The following is a 26,586-nucleotide window of genomic DNA, read 5'->3' on the forward strand; positions in this document are numbered from 1 at the left end:
GTGAAACTATGATAAACATGCATATCAAACGAGGAAGAGGAAGATAAAAAAAGACTTGGTTAGCAACAATAAAACAAGATAAAATTTATTTAAATATAGATGATGATATAATAGGAGATAGAGCTCAATGGCGTAAAAGGATTCATACAGGCGACCCCACCTAGTGGGAAATGTTTGGTTGTTATTGTTGTATCATAATAAATAAATTTTGGTGGCATTTAACTTTTGTTACTATTTTGATGATAACATGGCATATATAAATGTCCTTAAAAAAAGACTTTATGATATTTTAGAGTACAATTTTAAAAAAAAACTTTTAACATTATATTGTAAAATGTAGAATATAAGGTGGATCTAAGATGACATCACTTTATAAGGTATTTTATAAAGATGTTATTAAACCATTAGTGTTGGCATAAATATATTATAAAAATATTTATATGTGTCATAATAAATTAATTTTCTTATAGTATTGGGAGACCATTGAAGAAGTCAGTATTCTTAAAAATGATTATCCCACTGGAAGAAAACTTTTATAATATATTACAATTAAAATTCAACCCTTAAATACTTGATTAATCATTTGAAAGATCTAACGAGTGCACAGCAACTTAAATTTCATTGAAACATATGAATATATTTCTTTCTCGATGAAAACAAAGATGATAACGAGGAGAAATGAACAATAGTTGTTAATAAAATCAAGATTTTGATGGATTTAAATGAAAATAATCCTAATTCGGACACCGACCAATCACAGCCCCATTGACGAGATGATTTTGGAAGGACAAGTGCTTCAAAGAGGTTGTTACGTCATAGATCGACAGGCAAGAGTCGGCAGTAAGAGTATCGTTAGAATCATAATTGGAGGGGATCCGTAAAGAGCCTAGGCCGTCGCATAGTGGACTCACAGTAGGTACGGCCTGCCGCTTGCTCCTCTCCGCCTCTCCACGTCCTCCGGAAGCATCCAAGAAGTTTCTCTGCCTATTTAATCTGTGACAGCTGTTTCCGAGATTTTAAAATTGGCGGATGCGTTGGTAGTGAACAACCTTCCCGTCGAAACAGAGAAGATGAATCTCCAGCCTGGAGGGAAAAATCCTCCTCCTCCATCGCGGATCGGGAGGTATGCGAGTTGTTCCTCTTAATTCGTTTGGATCAGATTTCGTCTCCTTTTTGGTTGTGCACTTTGTTTGGATGTTGGTTCGATCTTGGTTTTGTGATGATTGTAGCAGTTGTGTGAAGGTTGACTTGGCGAGGGTTTCGATCTCGTTCCCTTTTCCCCAGCTTTCGAATTGTTCCCCTCTAGTTTCTTCGTCATTGTAACTCGGAGTTTATGTTAAAATTAAATGCGGAAAAAAGTGCACCATTATGTTCCTCTTCATTGTGTGAAGCTCCACTTTTCTGAATTTTCAAAAGTCATGCTTGACTACTTAAGTTCTCAATCTTAGTACTGCACCAGTGCAGGCATTTGCTAACTGCAAATAGTGATGTTTGTCTGTTTCATTGTCTTGCTTTTACATAGACACAACAAAAAGTCGTTTATGAAATTTCTATGATTTGTCTTTATTTTCATGGTTGGTAGGCATTTGTCAGGTAACTAATCTATAAGGCGATACTTATTGATATATGCAAACGTATATTTCAATCTCCCGCTGCATGATAATCAAGCTGAGGTCATGGATCATTTGGAGGATAAATACATGAGGTAAGCTATTATTTTATTTGCAATGCCAATCTATATATGGTAACTATCCTTTTTTAGCATCTAAATATGTTACTATTAGTAGTGCTTATATAAATATAATTTTTTTACAAGGTTGGTAGACTTCTAAGAAATTAAGAGCTTAGTGCTCACACTCTACTTCCAATTCTTAGGACATTTGTGAACTTGTCACTAATTCCTTGGACCTCAGTTTTTAAGCTATAAAGAAGTATCAAGATCCTACATTGATCCTGCATTGTTGGTTAATCCATTTGGATAACATGGTTCCAAGCAAGAACGAGACCATGGTAAATCGTGCCAAAATAGATCTAATTTAGACATGGTGAATATGCTCAAGTAGAAATTGGGTACAATTGCTAGGCTTGTTAGTAATGCATGATCTAGACTCCAAATTAGGCCATGGAGCTTTTACAACAACAAAAAGCTAAAGATATTTGATCACACAGATGAGGGAGGTTAATTAATCTCCTTCATGAGGCTTATGTTAGACCATGTGAACTTGAACATTTTTCATCTACTTAAGCTCAAGTTTATGAAGAAGGCGCTTTTGTTAGTTAGAGTTAATAGTGGGAAGCAAAAAAAGGAAATGTGATTTATCCACTTAATTGGTTCACAAAGTGAAGGGGAGCCTTGGCGCAACGGTAAAGTTGTTATTATGTGACCAAAAGGCCCCAGGTTCGAATCCTGAAAATAGCCTCTTGCAAAAAGTAGGGTAAGGCTGCGCACAATGGATCCTTCCCCGGAACCCCGCATGGCGGGAGCTTCATGCACCGATCTGCCCTTTTTTTTTTTTTTTAATTGGTTCACAAAGTAATTCACATGAATATGATTTCAAGTATCATTGAAATTGATTTTATGGATTTGTGGAAATTGATTAACTTCCACATCTGGATTAAAATTTTAATCATATTGAAACTGGAAAGTTTAAATTTTAAAGTAGCTTAAAGCTGAAAGTTAAATTTATAATTATCAAAATCCTAATATGACTACAAAAATTTACAAAGTAGCATTTTTATAGATCACTCTGAATATTAAGATAGTAGGTATTGCATGTAGAGGTTCCATGAATAATCTCCCAATTTATGTTGATATTTAATCTCATATCATTGAAGTTCTTTGCAATTTGATTTTGGCTCTATTCTTAGCTTTATGAATTATCTGATGGTTGACTTTGCACATCATCCATAGACCAAAGAGCTTTTGCATGAGTCACACATGTAAGCGGAATCTTAAATCATTCAACTTTTGTTTCTGCATCCAATTGGCATCGCTAAATTTAAATGCTCATGTTCTTTTAAAAAAAGAAACAGATCAAGTGCATATTTTATGGTTGCATCATTGATGCAGACTAATATTTTAGGGAGTTTCAGAAAGGTCATGCAGTGTGCCACATAAGCAAATTGTAAGTGACATTGAGAGGAAATCCGGTCTACATCCTATGCATGCAAGTTTTTTCTTGACAGTCAGAGGAATGTGAATCTTGAAATTGTAATTAATTCTTTTTCCATTTATTTTAATGTTTTACCTGGTTTTAATCTCTAATTGCCAATTTACCTTCTTCGGTCAAATTGTTAGAAATTATAACTTATTTAGTTATGCAGTATGAATTTTTCTATGGAACTCTTATAAGCAATCTTATTGTCATCTCTTCATTGTAAACAGGTTTCGGGACTGGAGTTCAGAGCTATCTGTGGACTCAGATAAGGCTTTTTTAGGAAGAAAGAATAGAAGTAGTTTTAGCTACATAAACCTGAATTTTCAAAGAGCTTTTGATTGGATAAGAAAGTTCTTTCAGTTTTTAACAGAATCATCTAAACGAGAACCAAAGTCTAAAAGGAAAGTTCTAGATCCTCAAGGACCATTTCTTCAGAGGTGGAATAAAATATTTGTTATATCCTGTATAGTTGCTGTTTCTGTGGACCCCTTGTTTTTCTACATTCCAGTCATTGATGGTGACAATAATTGCCTTTATTTGCAAAACAATCTGGAAATTGCTGCTTGCATACTGCGTTTTTTCACAGATATCTTCTATGCAGTCCATATAATTTTCCAATTTCGAACTGGTTTCGTTGCTCGTTCATCTAGGGTATTTGGAAGGGGAGTTTTGATTGAGGATTTTTCAGCAATAGCCAAAAGATATTTATCGTCATATTTCATAATTGACATTCTTGCTGTTCTCCCACTTCCGCAGGTATTGCACTTGACGTACTATTAACTAGTACATGTTACACATTAGTAAATCTTCAACCTGATTAAGTTAAACTATGAATGTTTTTGATTATTTTAAATGTCTTGGATTAGTCATATCAGGGAATACATGTAATATCAAATATTTAGTTGCTATACTGTAATTTTTTTTTTAAATATGTATGTAACTTTAAAATGTAACAATAGTTTTAGAACTGTACTTGCTCCTGTATGGTTAGTTCAAGGTATATGCAGCAGTAACTTGTTCTTAGTATATGACGCTCTTAAGTAGTTGAAATACCTTAAGCCATCTCTAGTGTGTCCACGCTCCTCGAGGGGCTCCTAGAACTTGTGGGAAAATTTGAAGTCTAATGGAACAATCAACTGAAAATGAGTGTCCTACATACAAATGGTTCAACTTTCTATAGTTCATATGACTTGCAACTATCTTTCCATCAAAGTGTAGGGCACATCCAAAAGTTTCCTTGTTCAATTCTTGTATTTTAATTTTATCAACGTAAATAGATATTCTCAAAGTCTCATTTCTTTGACAATGCTACAATAATTACATTTTCTTTTCTACACAGATGGTTATTCTGATAATAGTGCCCAAACTTGAAGGATCGGCACTTTTGAATGCAAAGAATGTACTAGTTTATATAGTCATATTTCAGTATTTCCCAAGACTTATTCGGATCATACCATTGTATCTTGAAGTTACAAGGTCCTCTGGCATAATCGCCAAAACAGCATGGGCTGGAGCTGCATTTAACCTTTTACTTTATATGCTTGCAAGTCATGTGAGTGTATACAATGTGCCATTTTTTATTTTTGCTGCATGTTGATTTTGAATTTGTGCTAGTCTTAGCTAAATCTTTGAACTTAGTCTCTAAGTTTTCTTCCTGTTGATGTCAAACTATTTCGTAGATTAAGTTACTTATGGATAACTTTAAGTTCGGGAATGGGGAAATGTTGAACTGCATTCTAATGAGATAACCATCTATAGGTGTTTATATATAAGACACTATAAAATCTTAAATCTAGAAGTATCAGTGTTACATCGCACATGAGCTACATTTGTTATGAAATTAACTTTGCTCACCGCACTTGAATTGCGATAGTCTCGCAGCAAAAATATAAATAATATCTAACTAAACTAACTAAATGTATACATTTGAAGAAACTCCATCAGTACTATGCATACATCTCAACAAGTACTTTGATGTCACGAGGCTACGATAATGTCATGGGCAACGACGGCAGTGGCAACACAGGCGGGCGGAGGTTTGAGGGTTAGTGTGAAAGTTGAAGAACACATAGGAGAGATAAGGAATAGGGTTTGGGTTTTCATTTTGCAAAAAACTATTTTTATAAATTACAACTAAGCCCTTTAAAAATAAATATATAATATGACAATCAATGTGGGACTAAATCTGCTATACCATTAACCTATTAGCCTATTATATTCTTCATATTTTACAAATATTAGCTAAGCTAATTTCAATCACCTGAAGAGTCCGATGAGAAAATAATTCTTAGTAGTTGAAGAACTTAAAAAGGAGCTACACTTTCCTAAATGTTGTATGTCCAACCATTCTTCTTTTAAATAATAATATTTTTTAATAAAAAAACTTATTGCATATGACAGAAATAACTTGCCAAAGCTATAGCTATATATATTCATTGTACTTGAAAGAACTTAACTTTTCCTGATGTGAACCTTCCTTTTCTTGTAGATATTGGGAGCGTTATGGTATTTACTTTCTATAGAACGTGAAAACACCTGTTGGAGAAAAGCTTGTGCACTAGAGTCTGATTGCGTAACTGACTTTTTAGTATGTGGACAAGCAAACAGCCAGAAAAATAGTTTCTTAGAAACTCTTTGCCCTATAACTCCAGACAATGCAACTGAATTTGACTTTGGAATTTATCTACCAGCTCTTCAAAATGTTGTTCAATCAAAAAAGTTCCTGGAGAAGTTTCTTTATTGCTTTTGGTGGGGGCTCCAAAATCTAAGGTATTACATCAATGCAGAACTTTGAAATGCATCCTTGATATTTCCTCTCTTTTGTTTAACTGGCAACTGTTGTTTAGCTCAAGTGACTGAGAATAACTATGTTACTCCATGCTTATCTTTACTGAATGATTTTGCTGATTATTTGAAATTATTCCTCTTGACAGTTCAATAGTTTTTATTCTCTCTACTGGTACAACGCTGATGGGAAATGTGGAGCTTGATTCTACACAATATGCAGATTCAAGTGCTGTTGCACCTGGGATCTAGCTCCTACTTTGCATATGTTGTTTATTCTGCAATTGAATCTAGATTTTAGCTGCTATTAACTACTTGAATTACTACAGTCTACTACTACAACAAGCTATAAGTCTCAACAAGTTTGGGTCAGTTAGTGGATCTTATTCCACCATTGAACTACCTGCATTATTTGTATTAGTATTTAAATTATATAGAGGGCACGTTGTGGTCATGGGCCAAGGTAATTCATTGTTTTACCATGTAAATTCGTTTGCCATTCTCTCTCTCTCTCTCTCTCTCTCTCTCTTTGTCTCTCTTTTATTTGCTCCTCAGGAGGTGATGAACTCCTAATAAAAGACCACAAAGCATTAATGATTTGTATAATTATTTTTCTTTTAACTATGCAAAACCTAACAATAGTTGACAGGTTTTTATTTCTCTTTTCCTCCAGTTGTCCTTAGCAACACCATAAATGATCTGCATCATTGATATTGTACTACATGAGTAATTATTCATTCTTCCTTTACAAGTTTCATTTGTTTGTACAAATTGTTATGACTCAACTTGGTTATGATTGACGGAATCAATTGTTCTATATATGGTTACATGTTACATGTGTTTCCTTCCAGTTGCTCTTCACTTAAATGAACAATTTAGCATATGCCAATTCTCTCTTCAATAGATACATAATTTCCTCTTTGGGGGGACTTTATCAAAATGATTTTTCATCCAATAATGTTTCTTGTGGCTAAGATTTGATATTTTTGCAGTTCTCTTGGACAAAACCTTCAAACAAGCACTTTCATATGGGAGATTATGTTTGCAGTTTTTGTTTCCATCTCTGGTTTAGTTCTTTTTGCACTTCTAATTGGCAATATGCAGGTATGATATTCTACTTCTCAATGCTTCTTATGCTTTGGATTTTCATTCTGTTTTCTTAATAGCAAGAGAGTTCTTCCTTATATCACATAAGATACGAGGATCACCTTTTGCAAATACATGCTGAAACTTTCCAAAGTTCTAGTCCTTTTTCTAAACCATCTACAGAGTGGTGTTGTTTTATGTCATATTATGACAGGAATTTTATTATTTGTATGGTGCTTAGTGGGAGAGGCAGACACATTCATGGGAACCACCAAAGGGCGTGTTCTTAGCAAACATACAAGTAGTTTTTTTTTTTTCCCCCATGAAACAAATTTTAGATCTAAGAAGCCACTACAACATAGGTCAAGTTGTCCTTGGTAAGGGTCCCCTCGGATGAGTCTAGTAGCTAGCACATGAAGTGTTGCCACAATGAGGTCTGGGGTTCGAATCTCGGCAAAGCCGAGGTAAATACCTCCTTTATGTGCTAGTCACTATTCCAAAGGCTAGTAGCCGTCCGTGATTTACCTCCTCCGTGTTAGTCTTGGGACGGGCTAGCGGGGGCGCTGAGGGCGAGCGTATTCACCTTTTGCCACAAAAAGTTGTCCTTGGTAAGGGTGAATGATAGTTCAAAAGTTAGGGATCAATTTAGAAATTTCATTTTAAATTTTAGAGTTTAAAAGTTCTGTATGATTTTAATTTCTAGGGGTTGTTAAAAAGTTTCTTATAGTTTTAAGAGAAATTAATCCCTTTACAAGTTATAACTTTAGACATAAAATAGGATTTTTCTTAGTCAATTAGATCTTATTTTGAGTTAATAAGGTGAGCTAGGATCTCATGCATTAGACATTCTTTCAGTTTAATATTATTTTTCTGCCTTGTTAGTCAAGAGCTTAAGTTTTAGGCAGCACAATTTGTACATGTTCTACCAACTTAACTGGTATAGAACACTTAACTTGAACGAGGTCAAATACTTATATGGCACTGCATAGTGAGTAATTTTGACAACTAAAAGTTGTCAAAATAGTACGTCAAAGTATCATGATTATTGCACTCATGTACTAATAAATTTCGACTTGTTAGCTATTTGGATAGAAATTGGGATGAAAATCTAATCAAAAGAATAGCAAATTGTTGCACTTCTGCTTGTAAGGCAGAATATGTGGTGGGATTGCCTACCAGATGGTTGAGGAAGTTCCTGCAAGAAATCAACTATGCATAACAAAAAGCAATATTATTTTGTTCACATTAAGTCGGTAATAACATTAACAAAAAAAATCCAATTTATCATTAGATGAGTAAGAATGTTGATGTTTGCTTTTGTTTTATTTTATTTCATTTCATTTCATTTCATATAAAAAGGTGATACAACTTGAGTACTGAAAGACATAACCAAATAGTCAATATTTTTGCATGTCCCTTTAAATTTTTTTTGTAAATGTTAATATTTTGCTTGGGATGCACGTTTAAAGATTATATTTAAATGGAGTCTAAAAAAAAAAAAACTACCTGTTTAATTATATTTAAATCATTTACTGAGAGATCTCTATTTCAAAAGTTGTCTATCTCAGTCATATTAGTCACCTTATATCTATTTAGTGGCGGGGCGATTGATAACAAATTGTCGAAGGAATAAAGAAATTCTCTATTTATGTTCATCCCATTACAAAAGAGAAATGATATTTGCCGCGACAAATTCGCCGCGACAACTTGCCGCGACACCTACCTGATCGGTCTGTAGACCGATCAGGAGGCAACCTGATCGGTCTACAGACCGATCAATGTTCCTGTCGCGGCAAGTTGTCGCGGCGAATTGTTGCGGCAAATATCATTTCTCCATTACAAAATATATCATATATTGCATCCACAGCAACTTTTGTACATCGCAGACATATCTACAATCAGCTGCAGTGAGGATAGAAGAAATGAGAATCAAAAGGAGAGATGCAGAACAATGGATGTCTCATAGGTTGCTTCCTGAAAGCCTGAAGGAGCGAATAAGCCGCTATGAGCAGTATAAATGGCAAGAAACAAGAGGAGTAGATGAGAAGCATCTCCTTCAAAACCTTCCTAAAGACCTTCGAAGGGATGTAAAGCGCCACCTCTGCTTATCACTTCTCAAGCGGGTATAAATTTGAACTTTCTTTCTAGTTTACTTCTCAAATTGAAGTTCAGTTCACGCGCATGTTGAAAGCCTTTCACTGGTTTAAATCTTTACTCGTATGTTTATTGCTTATTGAAAAATAATAGTTTTAATTTAAGGGATTTCCTTACCAGTGACGCTCATCCTCCATGTAGGTTCCTATGTTTGAGAAAATGGACGATCAACTCATGGACGCCATGTCCGACCGTCTGCAACCCATTCTCTACACCGAGTCCAGCTGCATTTGCCGCGAAGGAGACCCAGTGAATGAAATGCTTTTCATCATGCGAGGGAAGCTAGAGAGCACCACCACCGACGGCGGAAGGACCGGCTTTTTCAATTCAGATTATCTCACGGCAGGAGACTTCTGTGGCGAGGAGCTCCTGACCTGGGCCCTGGACCCGACCTCCATAACCAGCCTCCCAATCTCCACGAGAACAGTCAGAACCCTGTCCGAAGTGGAAGCCTTCGCTCTCATGGCCGACGATCTCAAGTTTGTCGCATCCCAGTTCAGAAGGCTGCACAGCAAGCAGCTGCAGCACACGTTCCGATTCCATTCGCAGCAATGGAGGACATGGGCAGCCTGCTTTATACAGGCAGCATGGCGGAGGTACACGAAAAAGAAGCTCGAAGATGCTTTACATGAGAAAGAGGAAAGTAATCTCCATGATGCAATGGTGGCCAGTGATGTTGCTGCTTCTCCAAGCCTTGGTGCGGCGTTGTATGCTTCGAGGTTTGCAACCAATGTTCTGCGTAACTTGAGGCGGCACAAGAGCAACAAGGCATGCACATTGATGTTATTGCAGAAGCCAGCAGAGCCCGATTTTTCTGCTGAATAGAAACAATCCTGTGCGGAGGACGAACATATTTATTCTAGTTGAGATTATTCGTGGAATTTATATCTTTTACCAGCCTAAACTACTACTCTTCGACAACGAGGTACCGTTGATCAAATATAACGTCTAAAGCCGCACTAGGCCCCCAATAAAATTGGGCCCCAAGTTTATATATATATATATATATATATATTCACCCTTAAATTTAGATGAATTAAAAAAATATCAATTTTTAATCTTAAAATATTCTAATTTTTTTTAAAATTTTTTACTATTTTTCAATTGTATATTTTTTTAAAAAAAAACTTAATTGCTTCTTTCTTTGCCACAATAATCTCTAAAATTATACACCTTAATAATTATTAATAATCTTCTATTTTTTATTTTCTCATAGTGTTTTCGTATCTTTTTTTCTTTTTCACTCATGATCTCGTGTCTTTCTCTTCTTTTGTCAATGATATTCTCAAACGACACTATTTTTCTTCCTCACTGATGATCTACCTTTCACATTCTTTCTTCCTCTTTTAGATAATACAAATCATCTAAGTACTCTGTATTCTGACATGTAGAGTTATCCTCCTGGTCTCACAGTGAAGACTTGTAAATAAAGTTGTGTTGTTCCATCCTGTTAAGGAACTCCATGAAAGATCTTTAGTTAAATTCTTTGTATGCCATTCAATAATAACTTGCATGCGACAACTAAACATTGAAAATATAGACAGAGATATTGATCCTTAAATCAAAATGAGCAAATCAAACCCAAAAGAAGTAAAGAAGAAATCGTCAAAGAATATTTTTTTGTCGCAATTCACACAATTCCAGAAATAACGGATGTTAGATAATATTGATTTTAAAAAAAGAAGCTAACAAGCTACACACTATTCTGTTAAGTTTTTTAATGCAACTGAATTACCTAAGGGATCAGCTGAAACATAGTCTTCCACGTTTGGTTATCATTTTTAATACAAATTTGTTCTGTTTATTTGTAGCAACTATGTTTGGATAAATCTAGCACAGAAATATAGATACAGTCAATTTATATCCATTTGCAAGTATACAAATATAGCATTTCCACATACAATTTGAATATAGAAGTTAGCCATGCCACCGTTGGCATAATGTTTCTAGTTTGTACCTGTGCCCATTCCATATCAAGAATGTAAATATGTAATGTTGAATGTGTATGTATATGTATATCCAAGTAGTTCTGCGTTTTTTCTTCTAAGGGCGATCAATTCTGCATTCAGTTATTAAGGAAAATAAATTAATGCTCATTGCTTTCTTGGTATACTCCACTGAATCACCTCTATCTCTTCTAGTGTATCATGTAATTTTTTTAGTTTGCAGGTTCTTACTCATTGATCTAGTAAAGTTTGCTGCTTGATACCATTGTCGTAAAAAGGTTATTACGCTCACTCCAGGTGCCCCTCAGAGTCCATTCCCAGATTATGTTAAGGAAGATAAATCACTGTTGCTCGATACCACACGTCAACACATGGTGAACTCTCTAATGTCTATACTTCTCACGGTTCCTCATGTGGCAAAAGACGAAATCGCTCGCCCCCCAGCGTCCCCGCCACACCCGACCCCAGATCACGAGGGAGGTAAATCAGACAGCCGAGCGAGCAAGTAGTGGGTGGGGTGAGGTGCACAGGGTTCAGGGATTTACGCCCTGACAGCCCCGTGGTTCGACCCCACGTTCTCAAGTGACAAACAAATCACTACTTACCAACTCCGATGACCCGTGGAATCCTTCTCACGATTCCTCATGCATATATGTATAATGGATTGCCTACTCACATCAGAGCAGTACCGTTTTTTCTAGTGCTTACTTTTTCTCATTGATGTCTATCTAATGGAATGCCTGTTCATCGTAGAAAGAATGAAGTGCAAAAATCCTTTGACAGCCTTAAAGAACACACTATATTTTCCCCTTGCTGTCCCATGATTTGAGCCTAAGATCCCTTTATAGAATACAACACGAAGTATCATGGCATTATCCATTCATTCGTGGCATTCTTTCCTTATTTTATAGCTACCAAAAATTTTGGACCATTTAAAATAAATTATTTTATACATTGTGTTTGAACATCTACCATTAAAGTAGCCCGACAAACCAGAGGAGCTCAGAAAGAGTAGAAGCTCTGGGAGGGCAAGTCTTGTACTGGGACTGTCCTCGTGTCTTGGGAATACTGTCCATTTCTAGATCCTTTGGTATAACATATATTCTATTGTTCCTTTTGGCAATGTTCAATGTACTCAGACACGGTCAGTTATAATCGATATCGTGTATGGATGCAGGAGACTACGTTCTAAAGCCTATGTCAGCTCTGAACCTGAATTCATGGTGATTGAATGCTCTGAGGAAGACCAATTCCTTATCCTGGCGAGAGACAGGTTATGGGATGTGATATCAAGTGGCATGGCGTGCAGACTGATAAAGAAATACCTGGAAGAGAAGCCATCTGATTCTGATAATGGTACTACTGGTGGGGTGTCTCATTCTTCTGTCAGATATGCGGCTGCCGTGCTCGCAAGGCTTGCTATTTGTTGAGGGAGTTTTGACAATGTCACTGTGGTGCTGATGGTGTTCTGGGACTCTTCATTGTCTCGAGGAATTCCAGCCACCTGAATGCTGATTCACTTAAACACAACTTGTGAGCAGATAAAATTTGTAAATCTCACCAGTAGTCATTGCAGGAACACACCCCGTTCCTAATATGATGAAAACGGTTAGAATCCCTCAAGATAACATCTCTTCCAGTGGCTTTTGATATGCATTTGATCGCATTGTGACAGTCTCCACAGACACGAAGGTTCTTGAATACCCGAATCGGCTTGGGACCCGATGTGTTTATGAGACCAAAAGCAACTGCTATCTTCTCGCTGTGCTGAAGTAGGTATTGTTCCTTCAGGTGGTCCTCTATGTCATGAAGAACAAAGTTGGTGTTTGGCACATAACCCATTTCCTTGATTCTAGCAAACAATTCGTCCAACTTGGCATAGATTTTCTGAGCTTGTGGATGACTAGTATCTCCCACATGAAACTTATGAATGATGTTCTCTACTTCTATCCAGCTCAATCCAGCTTCTTTGTTAAGATTTCTCTCCTTCATAGCATGCCTAACAGTTGCTACATCCTCCCATCTACCTACCTCGGCATACATATTAGAGAGCAAGACATAGGCTGCTGGGTCCTCTGGAGCCAACTCCAAGATTCTTTTGGCAGCAATTTCTCCCAACCTGATGTCCCCATGCACGCTACAACCACCAAGCAGTGTCCTCCACACCAAGACATCAGCTCTTAAAGGCATGGAATTTATGAACTTAAAAGCATCCTCCAAAAGACCTGATCGGCCGAGCAGATCAACCATGCAGGCATAGTGCTCCATTGTCGGAGCAACCCTGTGGTCCTTTTGCATTGCATGGAAGTGTTCCCATCCTTGTTCAACCAAACCTGCATGACTACAAGAAGACAAAACAGCAACATAGGTTATTGCATTTGGCTTAACACCTGCAGACACCATATTCTGATATAATTTAAGGGCTTGATCCGCATCCCCTTGTTTAGCAAAACCAGTTATCATTGCGGTCCATGAAATCACATTGTGATCATTCATCTCACCAAAAGCTTGGCAAGCATCATCTATACTACCACATCTTGAATACATAGATATCAGAGAATTACCGATGCCCATGTCCGACCGAAGTCCTGCTTTTAATAACTGGGCATGGAGCTGTTGGCCCTTGCTCAGCATTCCAATACTTGCCGCTGCGCTCAGCAGGCTCGCGAAGGTAAATGCATTGGCACCCATATCCATACTCTGAATCTGATAGAGAACCTCAATTGCTTGTTCATAGTTATAATTCTTAGCACATCCATCTGCTATTGCATTACAGGAAACCACATTTTTCTCATACAATGAATCAAAAGCTCTAATGGCCTCTTCCATCCTTCCGAATCGTGCATACATGCTGACCAAAGAGTTTCCTACAAAATTTACAAATGCTAGACCTGATTTGATGACTCGGGCATGTATTTGCTGCCCCACCTGCGAATCCGCAAGATTTGCACAGGCCTTGAGGATGCTGGAATAAGTGAAATGATTTGGTCGAACACTTCCATTGATCATATTGATAAAAAGCTCAATTGCCTTTTCGTCATGCATGCTACTCTGAGCATAGCCTGAGATAATTGTGGTCCATGACATGACACTGTGTTCATCCATTCGATCAAAAACTTTCCTGGAGTCATCCATCAATGAGCATTTTGCATACATGTCTACAAGGGTGCAACCAACACAGGCATCATGAGCCAATCCTAACCTAATGGCTTGAGAATGCATTTGCCGTCCAAATTCCAAAGACTCCAAGTCACTGCATGCAGAAATGACGCTGCTTAGCGTGAAACGATCAGGCTCGAAATCGCTAAGAATCATTTCCAGGTACAAGTCAAGTGCATCTCTACCACGCCCGTGCTGTCCATACCTGGATATCATTAGAGTCCAGACAACAGCGTTCCTTTCAAGTATTCCATCAAACACCTTGCGGGCGGATAACAAGTCATCATTCTCAGCGAACATGGCTATCAAGGCACAACCAACCGATGCGTCCCACCAGAAAAATCCCATCTTTACCACAAAACCTAGAATTGCCCTTCCAATCCACAGGTATTCTGACTTAGAGCAAGCTTGAATCACGCTACAGAAGCTGAATTCGTTGGGGATGATTCCAGTTTCAAGCATTTGGCAGAACATGGCGATGGCTCTCCCTTGCATACCGTTTTGGGCACCATAAGAGACGAGTGCGGTCCACGACACGACGTCTCTTCTGCTCCCCATTTCTTCGAATATGGAAAGGGCAGCCTCCCACTCCCCGCATTTGGAGTAGAGAGAAATGAGGGAATTTGTGACGACAGAGTCGAACTGGAGGCCCGAGTCGAGAAGGCGGCGTTGGACGAGGCGGCCGCGACGAAGGTCCCGGGAGCGGATGCAGGACCTGAGGAGGACAGAGTAGGAGACGAGGTCGGCAGGGATGCCGCGGTCGGCCATGAGGTCGAGGGTGGAGAGGGCATCGTCGATGCGGCCAGAGTCGGCGAGGCGGATAAGGCGATCCTTGAGGGCTTCAAGGGAGGGATTCCTCGTGGAAACCCGACGGAAAGAAACGCTTGTGGCGGTGGGATTGCTGCGGCGAGGAGGGCGGATAGAAGGATTCGAAGGAAGAAATCTGGCAGCGAGGTGAGCTTCGGCGAGCATCGTGCCGCCCATCCAACCAAGCAAGCTGCTCTGCTATCTATCTAATAATAATAATAATAATAATAATAATAATAATAATAATAATTTTGAAAATATTGTCTAATCCTGTCCGAACGATAAGCTAAAAACATGATTCTATCATTATCTCGGTGAAGATTCCACATTATCTATAATACAAAGAGTGTTAGTACTGAATTAGAAGAGTCCTAACGTTGATCATTCAACATTCAAGTTAGCGATTTGGTTGATAGAAGAGACCAGTAGTCGAAAACTATAGTTTTGATTGTATGTAAATAAGAAGATCACATATCTTTATCTATAAATGGAGAACCCTTTTATAGTATCATTGTTGTATTATATGCGCATCTTAAAATATTAACACATTTTCTAAAATTTTCCTAAGAATAGACATATCATAAAGTATCTCGGACATCTTTCTTTAAACGAGCTCGTCAATCTCTGTGACTTGACAGGCTGAAAGTTTATACAACAACAACAATAATAACCAAGTCTTTTCCCACTAGGTGGGGTCGGCTGTATGAATCCTTTTACGTCATTGAATTCTATCTCCTATTATATCATCATCTATATTTAAATAAATTTTATCTTGTTTTATTGTTGCTAACCAAGTCTTTTTTGGTCTTCCTCTTCCTTATTTGATATGCATGTTTATCATGATTTCACATCGCCTAACTGGAGCATTTATTGGTCGTCTAAGTACATATCCGTACCATCTTAAACGTGTCTCTCGGAGTTTGTCTTCAATAGATGCAACTCCGACTTTCTCTCTAATATTCTCATTTCTTATTTTGTCCATCTTCGTATGTCCACACATCCATCTTAACATCCTCATATCTACAACTCTTATCTTCTGCTCATGTGCTCGAGAAAGGCTGAAAGTTTATAAAGGATAATTTATCGGTGAGATATTCTCTGTCTTTTTCGGCATGAACTTTCAAAAGAGTACGATATGACAGATAGTTGGATCCCGTTGTAGGCCAACCGACAATCACTCGGTCGGTTGATCGCCAGCTCAGCCTGACAGAGTGCAGCCAACAACTCTTTCTTCACTCGACCCTTCATTTTACCTAAGAGACCTACTATGTCCGATCGACCCTTAGCTCCGATAGGAAGGAATGGTGGACTAGTACATTACTTCAAACTCATCTGCAAATTGCGAAAGCTGACCACGCTGACGGTTCGATCGACACTTCGCGTTCGATCAATAATGCGAGGTTCGTTCGACCAACCTAGTCTGGTCAGTAATTCTAGATCTATTTATCCACATGATTTTGACAGTTTAACTTTTATCTCTATCAACTGATCTTTTTTACTTCAATCTTTTTGGGAGTTCGTTTTTACCACCGTATTAGTGTCGATTGGAGTCCTTCTATTTTATTTTTTAAATATTAATAAAACAATTTTGATTAAAAGTGTTTGAATCAATCGATTAAAATTATTTATAAATTAGTCAATAAAGATAGGTTAAACAAAAATATTTTTTTTGAAAAAAATATATATTATTAAACAAAATGTATCGGATTTTAAGAAAAGATGCCTTCTTACTTACAGATCCACAACGACTGTCCATTTGTGCCGTGCGAATTCAGTTGCCATTAGCAATTCCTGTTCGACTGGCCAACCATGACCTGCTGCTCCTCTTCCGCCCCCGTCGCCGCCTCTGCGCCGCCCCCTCTCCCTCTCCGCTCTCTCCTCCTCCGGCCGGGAGCCGCGTCCCTCATCCTTCCGGTCTCCCGGGCATCCCGCCGCCTCGTCCCCGTCCGTGCTGCCCTCTCCGACCCCTTTGTCCTCGAGATCGCCGAAAAGTTCGAGGACTCCCTCTCCTCCGCGGCCGCTGCCGCTTCTCCTCCCCCTCTCCAGAAGCTTCGCGACTGCTCTTCCCAGTCCTTGCTCTCCAAGCGCTGGCCCTCCAACAAAGACGAGCCCTTCCGCTTCACCAATCTCGCTTTCCTCAAGAGCTCCCTCCTCCTGCCCGCATCCTCCCCAATCGCCCTTCCCGTCGAAACTCCTCTCGATTCCCCCTCTCCCCACCTCCTTGCTGTAGTCGATGGCCGCGTCGCTCCCTCTGTTTCCCGCCTCGACGCCCTTCCCACCGGCGTCTTCGTCGGCAGCGTGTCGGCCATTCCACCAGGACCCACCCTCGACCGGGTCGTGTCAGCCCTAACCGGAGGGTTTACTGACGGGGACCTCTTCTGGGACTTGAACGGTGTCGGCGCTCCTGATTTGGCTGTGATCTTCGTGCCCGCCGGCGTTCGGGTGGTGGATGAGCCGATTCACGTGCAGTTATGCTACTCCGAGGGGGGTGACGTTGGGTCCGAGTGTCTTCCTGTGTCGAACCCGAGGGTATTGGTTGTGGCCGAGAAGGGGGCGGAGGTTGTAATTGTGGAGGAGCACTTGGGGATTGAAGAGAATGCAGAGAGGTGTTACTGGGCAAACTCCGTGATGGAAATTTCGATTGGAGAGGGTGCCAAGGTCGTGCATTCTTATTTACAGAAGCAGTCGGTAAATGCTGCTCACATCAAGTGGACATCCACTCGTCAGGTGAATTACGTCAATCCTTGAGTTCTTAGGGTTTGTATCAGCTTTTCATTTCTGCTTATGAGTTTTACATTATGATTACAGTTCGTCTACTTTGTTCTAATCCTTCTGTGAAGTGAAGGGGAGAAATTAAGGTGGTCAGGGAAATCAAATGAATACCTTTCCTGTATTATAGGGCTATACACCAACGAACATAGCTTAATCTTTCACAAGATGGTAGAAGTGTTAGATGGAGAGAAAGCTGCAGGATAATGTTCTAGATTTGTCTAAGCTAATTTTGACAGGTTACCATGAGACTTGATAACTTGATTTATCTACATCATTCACAATAAAGATTGAAGGTCTTGTTCTCTTTTGAGCAACAGCAAGTATTACCTTTGTTTTTATCAAGTTATATGTTGGATGTTTCCTGTTTCTGCAAAAATTAAAGCAGATTTAATTCACTGGGATACAAAGCCTTTACAGAAACAATTCATCTGTGGATACATTACATATATACTAGTAGTCCTATACAACAGTTTTTGATACAGTGCCTTTTACTGTGAACAAGAAAATTGCTGATATTTTAGCTGAGTAATTGAATTAAAATGAATGAAACTCACTATCTGGGCGTCTGTCTCTCTCCGCTCAAAAATTGAAGTATTAATTAAGTGATAAAGTGGGGGTTTTTATTTGTGTGTGTGTAAGTCATTTTATACAATCTTCAGAACATTTCACTTAAGTAGTTTAACTTTATCCACCTACCAAACCGACTATAAAGAAATTGAGATGTTGGTCTCAACATTCAAATTGAAGTTGGATGAGACAGCATCCATAGTTATTTAATAGAAATTTTTGTATGCTATAAGAAATTTGTTCTCTTGAAATTTTGATAATAACATACATCAGTGTGGAGAATGTAATGTAAGTGCAAAGTGTTAAACAAAGCTTATTATGGTTGTAATCTGAATCAGAATGTTTCCAAGCATCTAAAATCTTGGGGGTTCCTAGGTTTCTCATGGTTAAATGTTGAAGCAATGTCTAATAGCTGCTTTTTGTCTTCTCATAGTTAGGCAAACTTATCACTTTTTTTTTTAAAAAAAAATCACCTTTATTTAACTATGGTCTAAATAGTTGAAATTTGATCGCCTTTTCCATGCTAATCACTAATGTCATACAACATTGGTACCAGCACAGCAGGATGCCTTGCCAAGAATTATTGACTTATCCAAACTACAATGCTGATATCGCATATCATGTTTTCATAAACATTTGCCACAGTTGAGATTTGAGTGATCACATGTTTAAACACAATATGAAGCTTATTGAAAGTTGTATTTTTATAGTTTTCCATTTGTATATGCAAATGAGGAAACAAATACATGTACGATATTTTGCAGTAATTAATTAGATTGCCACTAGGACACAATTGCCATACAATTTTTTGTCAATCTAGGATACAAATAAGACCGTGTCTGTGATATTGTTTTTTCAATGTGTTCCAGCTTTCATTCAGTATGCAAGCAAGATACAGATTCAAGTGTCGTACAACTAATGAGTATTCTAGCCACATTGTATACTTAATTAATTTTCTTGCACAACTTCCAAATTCTGATATGTGACAAACATGACAAGAGAATAGTGAAAACAAGCAATGATATGGTTGTTCTGAAGTTACAAATTGTAGAGAATTAGTTTTTTTTTTAACTTGGAGCTTTTAGTTTCCCAAAGTTGTCTGTTTTAACGAAAGATAATTCGTTCTGCAAACATGGGTTTCAATAATTTTTGAGTACCTTTATTTTCAGGAAGCATCCAGTATTTACGAGCTTATTGAGGTTAGTACAGGTGGAAGACTGAGTAGACATAATCTCCATATTCAACAATTAGGCCCTGATACTGTGAGTGAGCTAGCAGCATTTCATATATCTCGGAACAACCAGACACAAGATCTGCATAGCACATTAATCTTAGATCACCCTCGAGGGTATTCACGCCAGCTTCATAAGTGCATTGTATCTCATTCCTCAGGCCAAGCTGTATTCGATGGTAACATCAGGGTCAACAGGTATTCAGATTCACCATGAAATCAGATCATGTATCATTTGAATTACTTATTAACTTTCCCTTTTTATGATCTGACCTGCTTTACCATTTTCCAGATTTGCACAACAAACTGATGCTGGGCAATTGACAAGAACACTTTTGTTGGCACCTCATGCGACAGCCAATGTCAAACCCAACTTACAAATCATTGCGGATGACGTTAAGTGCTCCCATGGAGCTGCTATCAGTGACCTCGAAGAAGACCAGCTCTTCTATTTCCAGGCACGCGGTATTGACCCCAAAACAGCAAGAGATGCTCTTGTGTTCTCATTTGGAGCCGAGGTGATATCACGAATTCCATTTGAACCTATCAAAAAGAGTGTAAGTAGTCAATTAAAGCATTTGCTATCGACCCAATGACCCGATGATTAGATGGATCGAACTGCCTCAGCTTTCACTCCAATTGTCAAGCTTTAATGAATGATACAGACAACATTTGCTAGTTGGCGATCAGTTGCGAATTTTACTAGTGATTAAAATGTATGTAGTCTGAGTGGATTTTTCCCCCCTGTTTTTTGGAGCATTTGTGTTAACTGTACGGAATAATTTGCAGACTAGAAGAATGCAAAATCACCCATAGGTTAACTTGTTGCACTGTTGTATTATCTTTATTTAAAGGATTACTCTCAAAATTAAATAATCTATCCCACAAATTTTTAGCCGAAAGTAGTGTGAAACAATGACCAATGCTCCAAGTCATTGAAATTGCCCGTTTACTTTGGATGAAAAGTAAATATTCATTCATCTCTAAGTGCCCCTTCACCAAAGACATTCAACAATACCTAGCAGATCATGTTTGAAAAAAATGAAATGAGGTATTAAAAACTAGCATATCCAGTCATGACTGAATGCCTTTAGTTATTCTAAGGTAAACAACTTGCAAGGGAAGATTTGGTGAAAATCTGTACAACTAAAGAAAGGAATGTTATTCAGGTAGGAGAGGCAATCTAGCTATACCATGTTGTGAAATATCTATGCTATCAAAGCAGTCCAAATCCTCAAGCTCAGAACTACCACCATTTGCATCAACATGTTTGCCTCCAATGCCAGACTGAAGGGGAAGGATTCTCAGATAAACCATAGGATGCTCGCCCACCGTCTCCCATTTGAGTTTGTACTTCTTGATTAGGCCTATCTGACCTGAAATGATGTGCGGTGGCCTCGGGAGAAGCTGTACAGACTTATCTTGAGGAATCACAATTTTTTCAATAGCCAATCTTGCTTCCTGAAAGAGAACTAGCGGATATTTGTTCCATATTCTAGGGTGAATATATTTGCTAAACAAGCAAAAGAAAGTGTCTCTGGATGAGAGACGACAGAAATCTCAAAGCACATACCTCTAATGCATCAACCATCTCTGATGAACTTGATTCCTTCTCTGTTTTTAAGAGATTAGCGTGTTCATTTACAAGAGCACGGATAGCTTTAGTGAGCTGTGCCAAAGAGGTCGACTACAAAACAGAAATATCCATGAGAAACTAGCAGAACCGGCCATAAAAATTAACAAAAATATTGCATCTACCTTTGTGACAAAGACAGGAATGCCACTTGACTTGGCAACTGCTTGAATATGAGAGTTCTTTTTAAGTTTGGCATACCAGGCAATAAATGCGTCTGCTTCACTTAAATTATCAGTTATCTTAATCATTTCATCTATTCCCAAATGCTTAATTGCTTCCATAACACTTGCCTCCGTGATCTAGAAACACTGACTAGTAAGTCAAAACTGAACTAGATTTCGGGTAACTAGAGCAGAAAATACAGATAATTGAATTACCAAAACCTGAACCGGGAATCAACAAGTGCTGCAACTTTAGAATCTATAAGCTCAATTATACCCTATATTCAGGTAATCAACAAATAAAGATGCAGGTTCATTAGGTACACTGCAATACTGTTTGATTCATCATCTCTAAGATATATGAAGCATTTTAGATTCAATGATTGTTGCTTAGCCAAGTAGATTGTACTCTCTACAAAACTGACACCTAGCGCATACGACCAAACATTGAGGTATTTGAAACAATAGTTTTGCCCCCATGCTGAATTTAGGTATCAGCTGAAAGAATTTGTTAATGTTGTGAGCTTGGCTTACAATGTTCGTGGCATAGAAACAATAGTGGGCATAAGCTTACAATGTTCAAGTGAACAGCTATTATTGAGCACAATAGCTAAGTTGCAAATCTAAATGATTTATCCTAAAGCACAAAATTATATCACTTCCTCCACAATCATGACGTGGTGTTACTATTCAAAGAATATATAAATATAAACATCATCTAATACTAGGTTATCTCCTATGGAACTGTTTTACTTGATAGAATGAACTAAATTCTGTGACAGCATGACATTAACAAATACATGTGCGTGAATTAGATCTAACAATTATTTTAATGTTTGTCAAAAATTAAAAGTGGGTTACTCTTGTACAAAATACTATGTTCATCTCATCGGCAGTTTTCCATGCCCATAAACAGTTACCAAGCAAATGAAATCCAGAAGTCTGTCCCAACAAGAATTACTGGATTAGCATATGTACATGTGCATGTGTTTGTGTTGCAGTGCATTTGCATCTCACTTGGATTACTCCTGCCAATTTGGATTCTTCGCAACTATTATTATAGGTAAATTGGGTTAATTCTTTCTAAGTCTTAAAGTATCACTCTGTGCCAAGGTATCATATCACATGGTTCTCATAATTGGACTATTCGTGATTCAAATTGTCCAATTTGATTTAGTAGAAAAATGATTTAAACCACATGTCTAAATCACAATAGGTTAAGAATTAGTAGAGTCAGTTCAAATCAGACTGATACAGTTCACATGAAGTGATTCACGAAACCGCATCTGTTGACTAAGAGATGCTAAAAAAATAGGACAACTAATAGTATGGCTATAATTTCTTAACTGCTCAAACATCAAACACAAGTTATTCTAGTTAAATCAAAAGTCAGGGACTATGAAGTTTATTTGAGAACATGGAACATAAGGAAATATCTTACAAATGACTGATGTCATCCAATGTTCTTCCTACTTGATAAATGTAACCACAGCCAATCAAAGCAGGCATCTAAGAAATTCTTTTTAGTATAGAAAAAAGCAAATAATCCAGGCGGACAAATAAAGATAAAGATATTAGGGTGTTCACGTATATAAAACAGCTTACCCCATAAATGAAGAGGCGGAAATCTCTTTCAACTTCCTGATATATATCTATCTGCTTTTTCTTTAACTGAACACTAGATGCATCACTGCTAAACTCTTCACAAGGAATTACGTAATTATTTTCATCTTTGGTTTCATCTTCCTTCTGAGAGGAAATATCACAGAAATGTTTTGTCTGAGAAAGTAGTGTTTCAGTTGTGAAGTCTTCTGTGTCCATCCTGCGGATATCAAAATTTGGAGGCCGGCCTATGATAAAACAAATTAAATTATTATGGAATGTCAGACAGGAATTTCCATCTTAAGGAGTAAGGATAAAAGTAAATCAGCCCCTTGCTGCTGCCTTGTCAACTTTCAAAGCATAGTAAAAGAGAAATAGGCTAGAACTTCACAAAGAATTATACTGTCTTATAAGGCCTGGTTAGATGAAAGCATAAAGCTTAATAACCTGCAAGAAGCGCATCTACTGTGGCTTCTAGACTATGATGTACTCGTACTTCAATCTTTGAGACAATCTCCGCAGCACATGAAAATGTTGAGGGTCCTTTGCGCTCCAGAACAGTCTTTTGGATACCTCTTCTGCTTGCTTCTTCATCACCTAGTGTAACACTCTTAAGGACAATCATCACTATAACAAATTAGTCTTATAGTAAGCCTATTTAAAATAACTTATTTTAATTCATTTATAATTTATATGTGTATGTGTGTGTGTCTAAAACAGAGAGCAAAACAGTAGCAAATAGCATTCTGTTGAAGTGAAGCATAATTTGCTATCATATCTACATTAATAGAATTATGCAAATTTGATGCGTCAACTGTTACTAGGTCATAAATTTAAGTAAGCTTATGTTAAGAAATACAAACATAATTAATTTATAACACGTACATGTATTCCTCCCACAAGCATCTCCAAGGAAGGATTCATTATCAAATTCTCTATTGTTACTCCATGGGCAGTGGCAACAAGCTGGATGCCACGTTGGGCGATAGTGCTAGCAGCTATTGCTTCAAGTTTAGTTCCAATTTCATCAATCACAATAACTTGTGGCATATGATTCTCCACTGCTTCAATCAATACCTGGTTGACATGGAAGCAAACTAATGAATAGCTATGAATAAAATCCTTAAGCTTGCATTTACAATCTTACATGCTACAGTTTGTTTTTGGTTTTAACAGGGAGAGAAATAAGAGGAAAGAAACCGAGGATCAAAAAATTAGTTACAGATCATACTCCATAAAGCAGTATCAAATCCTCCTCCAAATTTCGGCATTGATCTAGTGTTTGTTCAACCTACATAATGGCATCCTTTCACAACTCAAGTTTGTGACCTCTCGATTCTTGACAACTAGTTCCTAATGGACTGATAGGCTGCACAGCTAAGAAAAATATTAATCTTCATTTCTCTGATGGAACTAGTTATCCTCTCTGGTATCAATCACTATCAATGAAATCAAATACTAATTATCCTATGCGATCTATTAGATTGCTACAGTAGCCATTAAGCAGACGAGCCCATTGATGGCAACTGCAAGAAAATCAATTTTTCAAAGACTGCGTTTGTGACTGATTTTCCTTGTTCATTTTTATTACCTCTCAACATTAGGTAGAAGGTTAAACACAAATCAGAAAAACACAGCCTATTCGAACATAAAAGGCAAAAAACAAACTATAGTGAAGTTAGAAGAAAAAACTCTGCATCTATTATTAAATTTGTTAAGTAAATTGGATTGAATATATAAAAGAATTTTTTATACAAAAAAAAATATTAGGGAAAAAAATATGTACATCCATACACCTATGCTGACAGAAGGAGCAAGTCTAACAGACAATTTCACTCCCAGACAAGCATACAATAAGATTAAGACATGTTTATAGACCTTATGTTGCATGTTAGGGTCTGGTACTTGCAATCTGCGTGCGCTACCTATCCCAGCATGAGGAATGTCACCGTCCCCACCTATCTCATTGGAGGTGTCAACAATCATAACGCGCTTCTTATAATCATCTGCAAGCATCCTTGCTATTTCTCTATTGAATTGAACAATAAATATATCAATCCAATGGTTAAAAAAAAATCCACGAGAGAATAGATGAAGCAACATTTACCAAAATAGCATGATAATTTGCCAACTTAAACAAGATTTTAAACTTCAAGATATCCTTTAAACAATGCAAAACAAGAGGCTTCAAATCCTAATTAATTGGATCTAAAATATGGATCCAATCACCAACTTCGTGTAGGAGAAATATCACTAGTTCAAAAATAGAAGGATTAGTACAAATTACATTAGCACAGAAAATATAAGGCAATTACAGTTGAGAAACCTTTACATTTTATATCAATTGTCAACAGCAAGCAATTTTTATGGAAATAGAAGAATTCCATCAGTAAAAATCATGTGGCATGCAAAAGATGCTTAAAGAAAACATTGAGCATCTATAGATATTTCTAATTATGGTTATTGTTTGGTCTCATAAAATCAGGCATTTGATGATATGTTCGGTGTATATAGCATGAACTCTATAACCATAGCATCGTTATAACTACAAGGAATAAAGGTTGCATATAATTTAGAAACAGAAACAGAAAGGGCAAAACCTGATGATTGTGGTCTTGCCGACTCCTGGGGGACCGATAAGCAATAGTGAACCTCCATCCTTCACCAAATCCCGCAATAGATTAGCACTTCCTGCAACTGCTCGGCCGACCCGGCAAGTAAGTCCAATAATGTCTCCCTTCCGGTTCCTGATGGCGCTAATCCGATGCAATGTCCTACTGATGCCCGCCCGGTTATCCGAGGCAAAGGCGCCCATCTGACACATGGAAGCATTCCTATTACACCGATTCCTAAAAATCCTGCCTCTTTTTTTTGGAACGGAAACAGACCTGGGAAATGGCGTGGTGGAGTTCCTGAGAGGATATAGGGAATTCGGCAAGGAAGAAGTCGCCTGAGGGGAAGCGGGCGATAGGCCTCCTGCCGAGGTCCATGACGATCTCAACCAGGCGCCGAAGCTCCGGATGGGCCTCCACTCGCCGCCGCATCTCCAGTGGGAGGAGGACCAAAAGGCGGCGAAGCTCCTCGTCGAAGCTGTCGTCAACGGCATCGCCGCAGGGCAACGAGGAGATCGAAGTCGGCAAACGAAGGCGGCGCCGTAGCAGAGAGAGGACACGCGGAAACGGCGGCAGCGACGGCCGGCGGAGGCGGAGGGAGAAGGGTGGTCCGTAGAACCGGCGGAGGGAGATGCCATCGAGAGTCCGGGCGGTGGCGGAGGATACGCGTGGAGATTGGGGCAGCGGCAGCATCGGACGGTTCGATGCGTCAGTTAGGCAGTAGCGGGTGGAAGCCGGAGAAATAAGGGAAAATTTTCATTTCGCCCCTCGGATTTTAAGTTGTTTCATCATCACAGTCACCAAAATTTTTAAATCAGCAAAATATTTTTAACGTTTTCATATTTTTTTTGCTATTTTTATACAATTACAAAAAATTTACAAATTTTAAAAAATGATTAAAATGCAATTTA

At 38.1% G+C, this 26,586-nt stretch overlaps 4 protein-coding genes across 8 annotated transcripts; 2 read left to right on the plus strand and 2 right to left on the minus strand.

Moving 5' to 3' along the window:
• Window positions 1-948: 948 nt before the first annotated feature.
• LOC122020176 (cyclic nucleotide-gated ion channel 1-like) lies at window positions 949-10,076 on the plus strand. 2 transcript variants are annotated; one of them, XM_042577970.1, is made up of 8 exons: window positions 949-1,123; window positions 1,583-1,705; window positions 3,386-3,914; window positions 4,498-4,710; window positions 5,647-5,927; window positions 6,935-7,046; window positions 8,915-9,151; window positions 9,324-10,076. In XM_042577970.1, exons 2-8 carry the CDS (start codon window positions 1,677-1,679, stop codon window positions 10,005-10,007), a joined length of 2,085 nt encoding a protein of 694 aa, XP_042433904.1. In that variant the 5' UTR covers window positions 949-1,123; window positions 1,583-1,676; the 3' UTR covers window positions 10,008-10,076. The 2 variants fall into 2 exon arrangements, with proteins under 2 accessions (XP_042433904.1, XP_042433903.1); XM_042577969.1 differs by having other exon boundaries at window positions 1,594-1,705.
• Window positions 10,077-10,872: 796 nt separating this feature from the next.
• On the minus strand, window positions 10,873-15,282 carry LOC122020968 (pentatricopeptide repeat-containing protein At3g49170, chloroplastic-like). Of its 4 annotated transcripts, none has more exons than XM_042579032.1 (3): window positions 14,493-15,282; window positions 12,713-14,381; window positions 10,873-12,632 (listed from the first exon to the last, which is right to left on the minus strand). In XM_042579032.1, exons 1-3 carry the CDS (start codon window positions 15,269-15,271, stop codon window positions 12,504-12,506), a joined length of 2,577 nt encoding a protein of 858 aa, XP_042434966.1. In that variant the 5' UTR covers window positions 15,272-15,282; the 3' UTR covers window positions 10,873-12,503. The 4 variants fall into 4 exon arrangements, 3 of the variants coding, with proteins under 3 accessions (XP_042434966.1, XP_042434964.1, XP_042434965.1); XR_006122392.1 differs by having other exon boundaries at window positions 10,874-12,387; window positions 12,454-12,632; window positions 12,713-15,282; XM_042579030.1 differs by having other exon boundaries at window positions 10,874-12,632; window positions 12,713-15,282.
• Window positions 15,283-16,830: 1,548 nt separating this feature from the next.
• On the plus strand, window positions 16,831-20,542 carry LOC122020862 (protein ABCI7, chloroplastic-like). The gene is made up of 3 exons (XM_042578890.1): window positions 16,831-17,821; window positions 19,603-19,862; window positions 19,957-20,542. Exons 1-3 carry the CDS (start codon window positions 16,904-16,906, stop codon window positions 20,258-20,260), a joined length of 1,482 nt encoding a protein of 493 aa, XP_042434824.1. The 5' UTR covers window positions 16,831-16,903; the 3' UTR covers window positions 20,261-20,542.
• A 169-nt stretch (window positions 20,543-20,711) lies between these two features.
• Window positions 20,712-26,413, minus strand: LOC122020859 (protein SEEDLING PLASTID DEVELOPMENT 1-like). The gene is made up of 9 exons (XM_042578888.1): window positions 25,952-26,413; window positions 25,664-25,878; window positions 24,942-25,092; window positions 23,949-24,140; window positions 23,511-23,673; window positions 23,067-23,311; window positions 21,423-21,599; window positions 21,238-21,351; window positions 20,712-21,125 (listed from the first exon to the last, which is right to left on the minus strand). Exons 1-9 carry the CDS (start codon window positions 26,366-26,368, stop codon window positions 20,826-20,828), a joined length of 1,974 nt encoding a protein of 657 aa, XP_042434822.1. The 5' UTR covers window positions 26,369-26,413; the 3' UTR covers window positions 20,712-20,825.
• Between the last annotated feature and the right edge of the window lie 173 nt (window positions 26,414-26,586).

This window comes from Zingiber officinale, chromosome 9A (assembly GCF_018446385.1).
Source record: "Zingiber officinale cultivar Zhangliang chromosome 9A, Zo_v1.1, whole genome shotgun sequence".
Taxonomy (NCBI): domain Eukaryota; kingdom Viridiplantae; phylum Streptophyta; class Magnoliopsida; order Zingiberales; family Zingiberaceae; genus Zingiber; species Zingiber officinale.

What these genes read in the sequence shown, in the direction of transcription:
- LOC122020176 (XM_042577970.1), top strand. Translation starts at nt 1,677, where the DNA reads ATGGATCATTTGGAGGATAAATACATGAG. An exon ending in CTGTTCTCCCACTTCCGCAG is followed by an intron (nt 3,915 to 4,497) that starts GTATTGCACTTG and finishes TTTTCTACACAG; the next exon opens with ATGGTTATTCTGATAATAGT. An exon ending in TGGGGGCTCCAAAATCTAAG is followed by an intron (nt 5,928 to 6,934) that starts GTATTACATCAA and finishes ATATTTTTGCAG; the next exon opens with TTCTCTTGGACAAAACCTTC.
- LOC122020968 (XM_042579030.1), bottom strand. Translation starts at nt 15,271, where the DNA reads ATGGGCGGCACGATGCTCGCCGAAGCTCACCTCGCTGCCAGATTTCTT. An exon ending in TTCATCATATTAGGAACGGG is followed by an intron (nt 12,633 to 12,712) that starts GTGTGTTCCTGC and finishes ATCAGCATTCAG; the next exon opens with GTGGCTGGAATTCCTCGAGA.
- LOC122020862 (XM_042578890.1), top strand. Translation starts at nt 16,904, where the DNA reads ATGACCTGCTGCTCCTCTTCCGCCCCCGTCGCCGCCTCTGCGCCGCCC. An exon ending in AGTGGACATCCACTCGTCAG is followed by an intron (nt 17,822 to 19,602) that starts GTGAATTACGTC and finishes CTTTATTTTCAG; the next exon opens with GAAGCATCCAGTATTTACGA. An exon ending in GGTAACATCAGGGTCAACAG is followed by an intron (nt 19,863 to 19,956) that starts GTATTCAGATTC and finishes ACCATTTTCCAG; the next exon opens with ATTTGCACAACAAACTGATG.
- LOC122020859 (XM_042578888.1), bottom strand. Translation starts at nt 26,368, where the DNA reads ATGCTGCCGCTGCCCCAATCTCCACGCGTATCCTCCGCCACCGCCCGG. An exon ending in GGCAAGACCACAATCATCAG is followed by an intron (nt 25,093 to 25,663) that starts GTTTTGCCCTTT and finishes TCAATTCAATAG; the next exon opens with AGAAATAGCAAGGATGCTTG. An exon ending in TGCTTGTGGGAGGAATACAT is followed by an intron (nt 23,674 to 23,948) that starts GTACGTGTTATA and finishes ATTGTCCTTAAG; the next exon opens with AGTGTTACACTAGGTGATGA.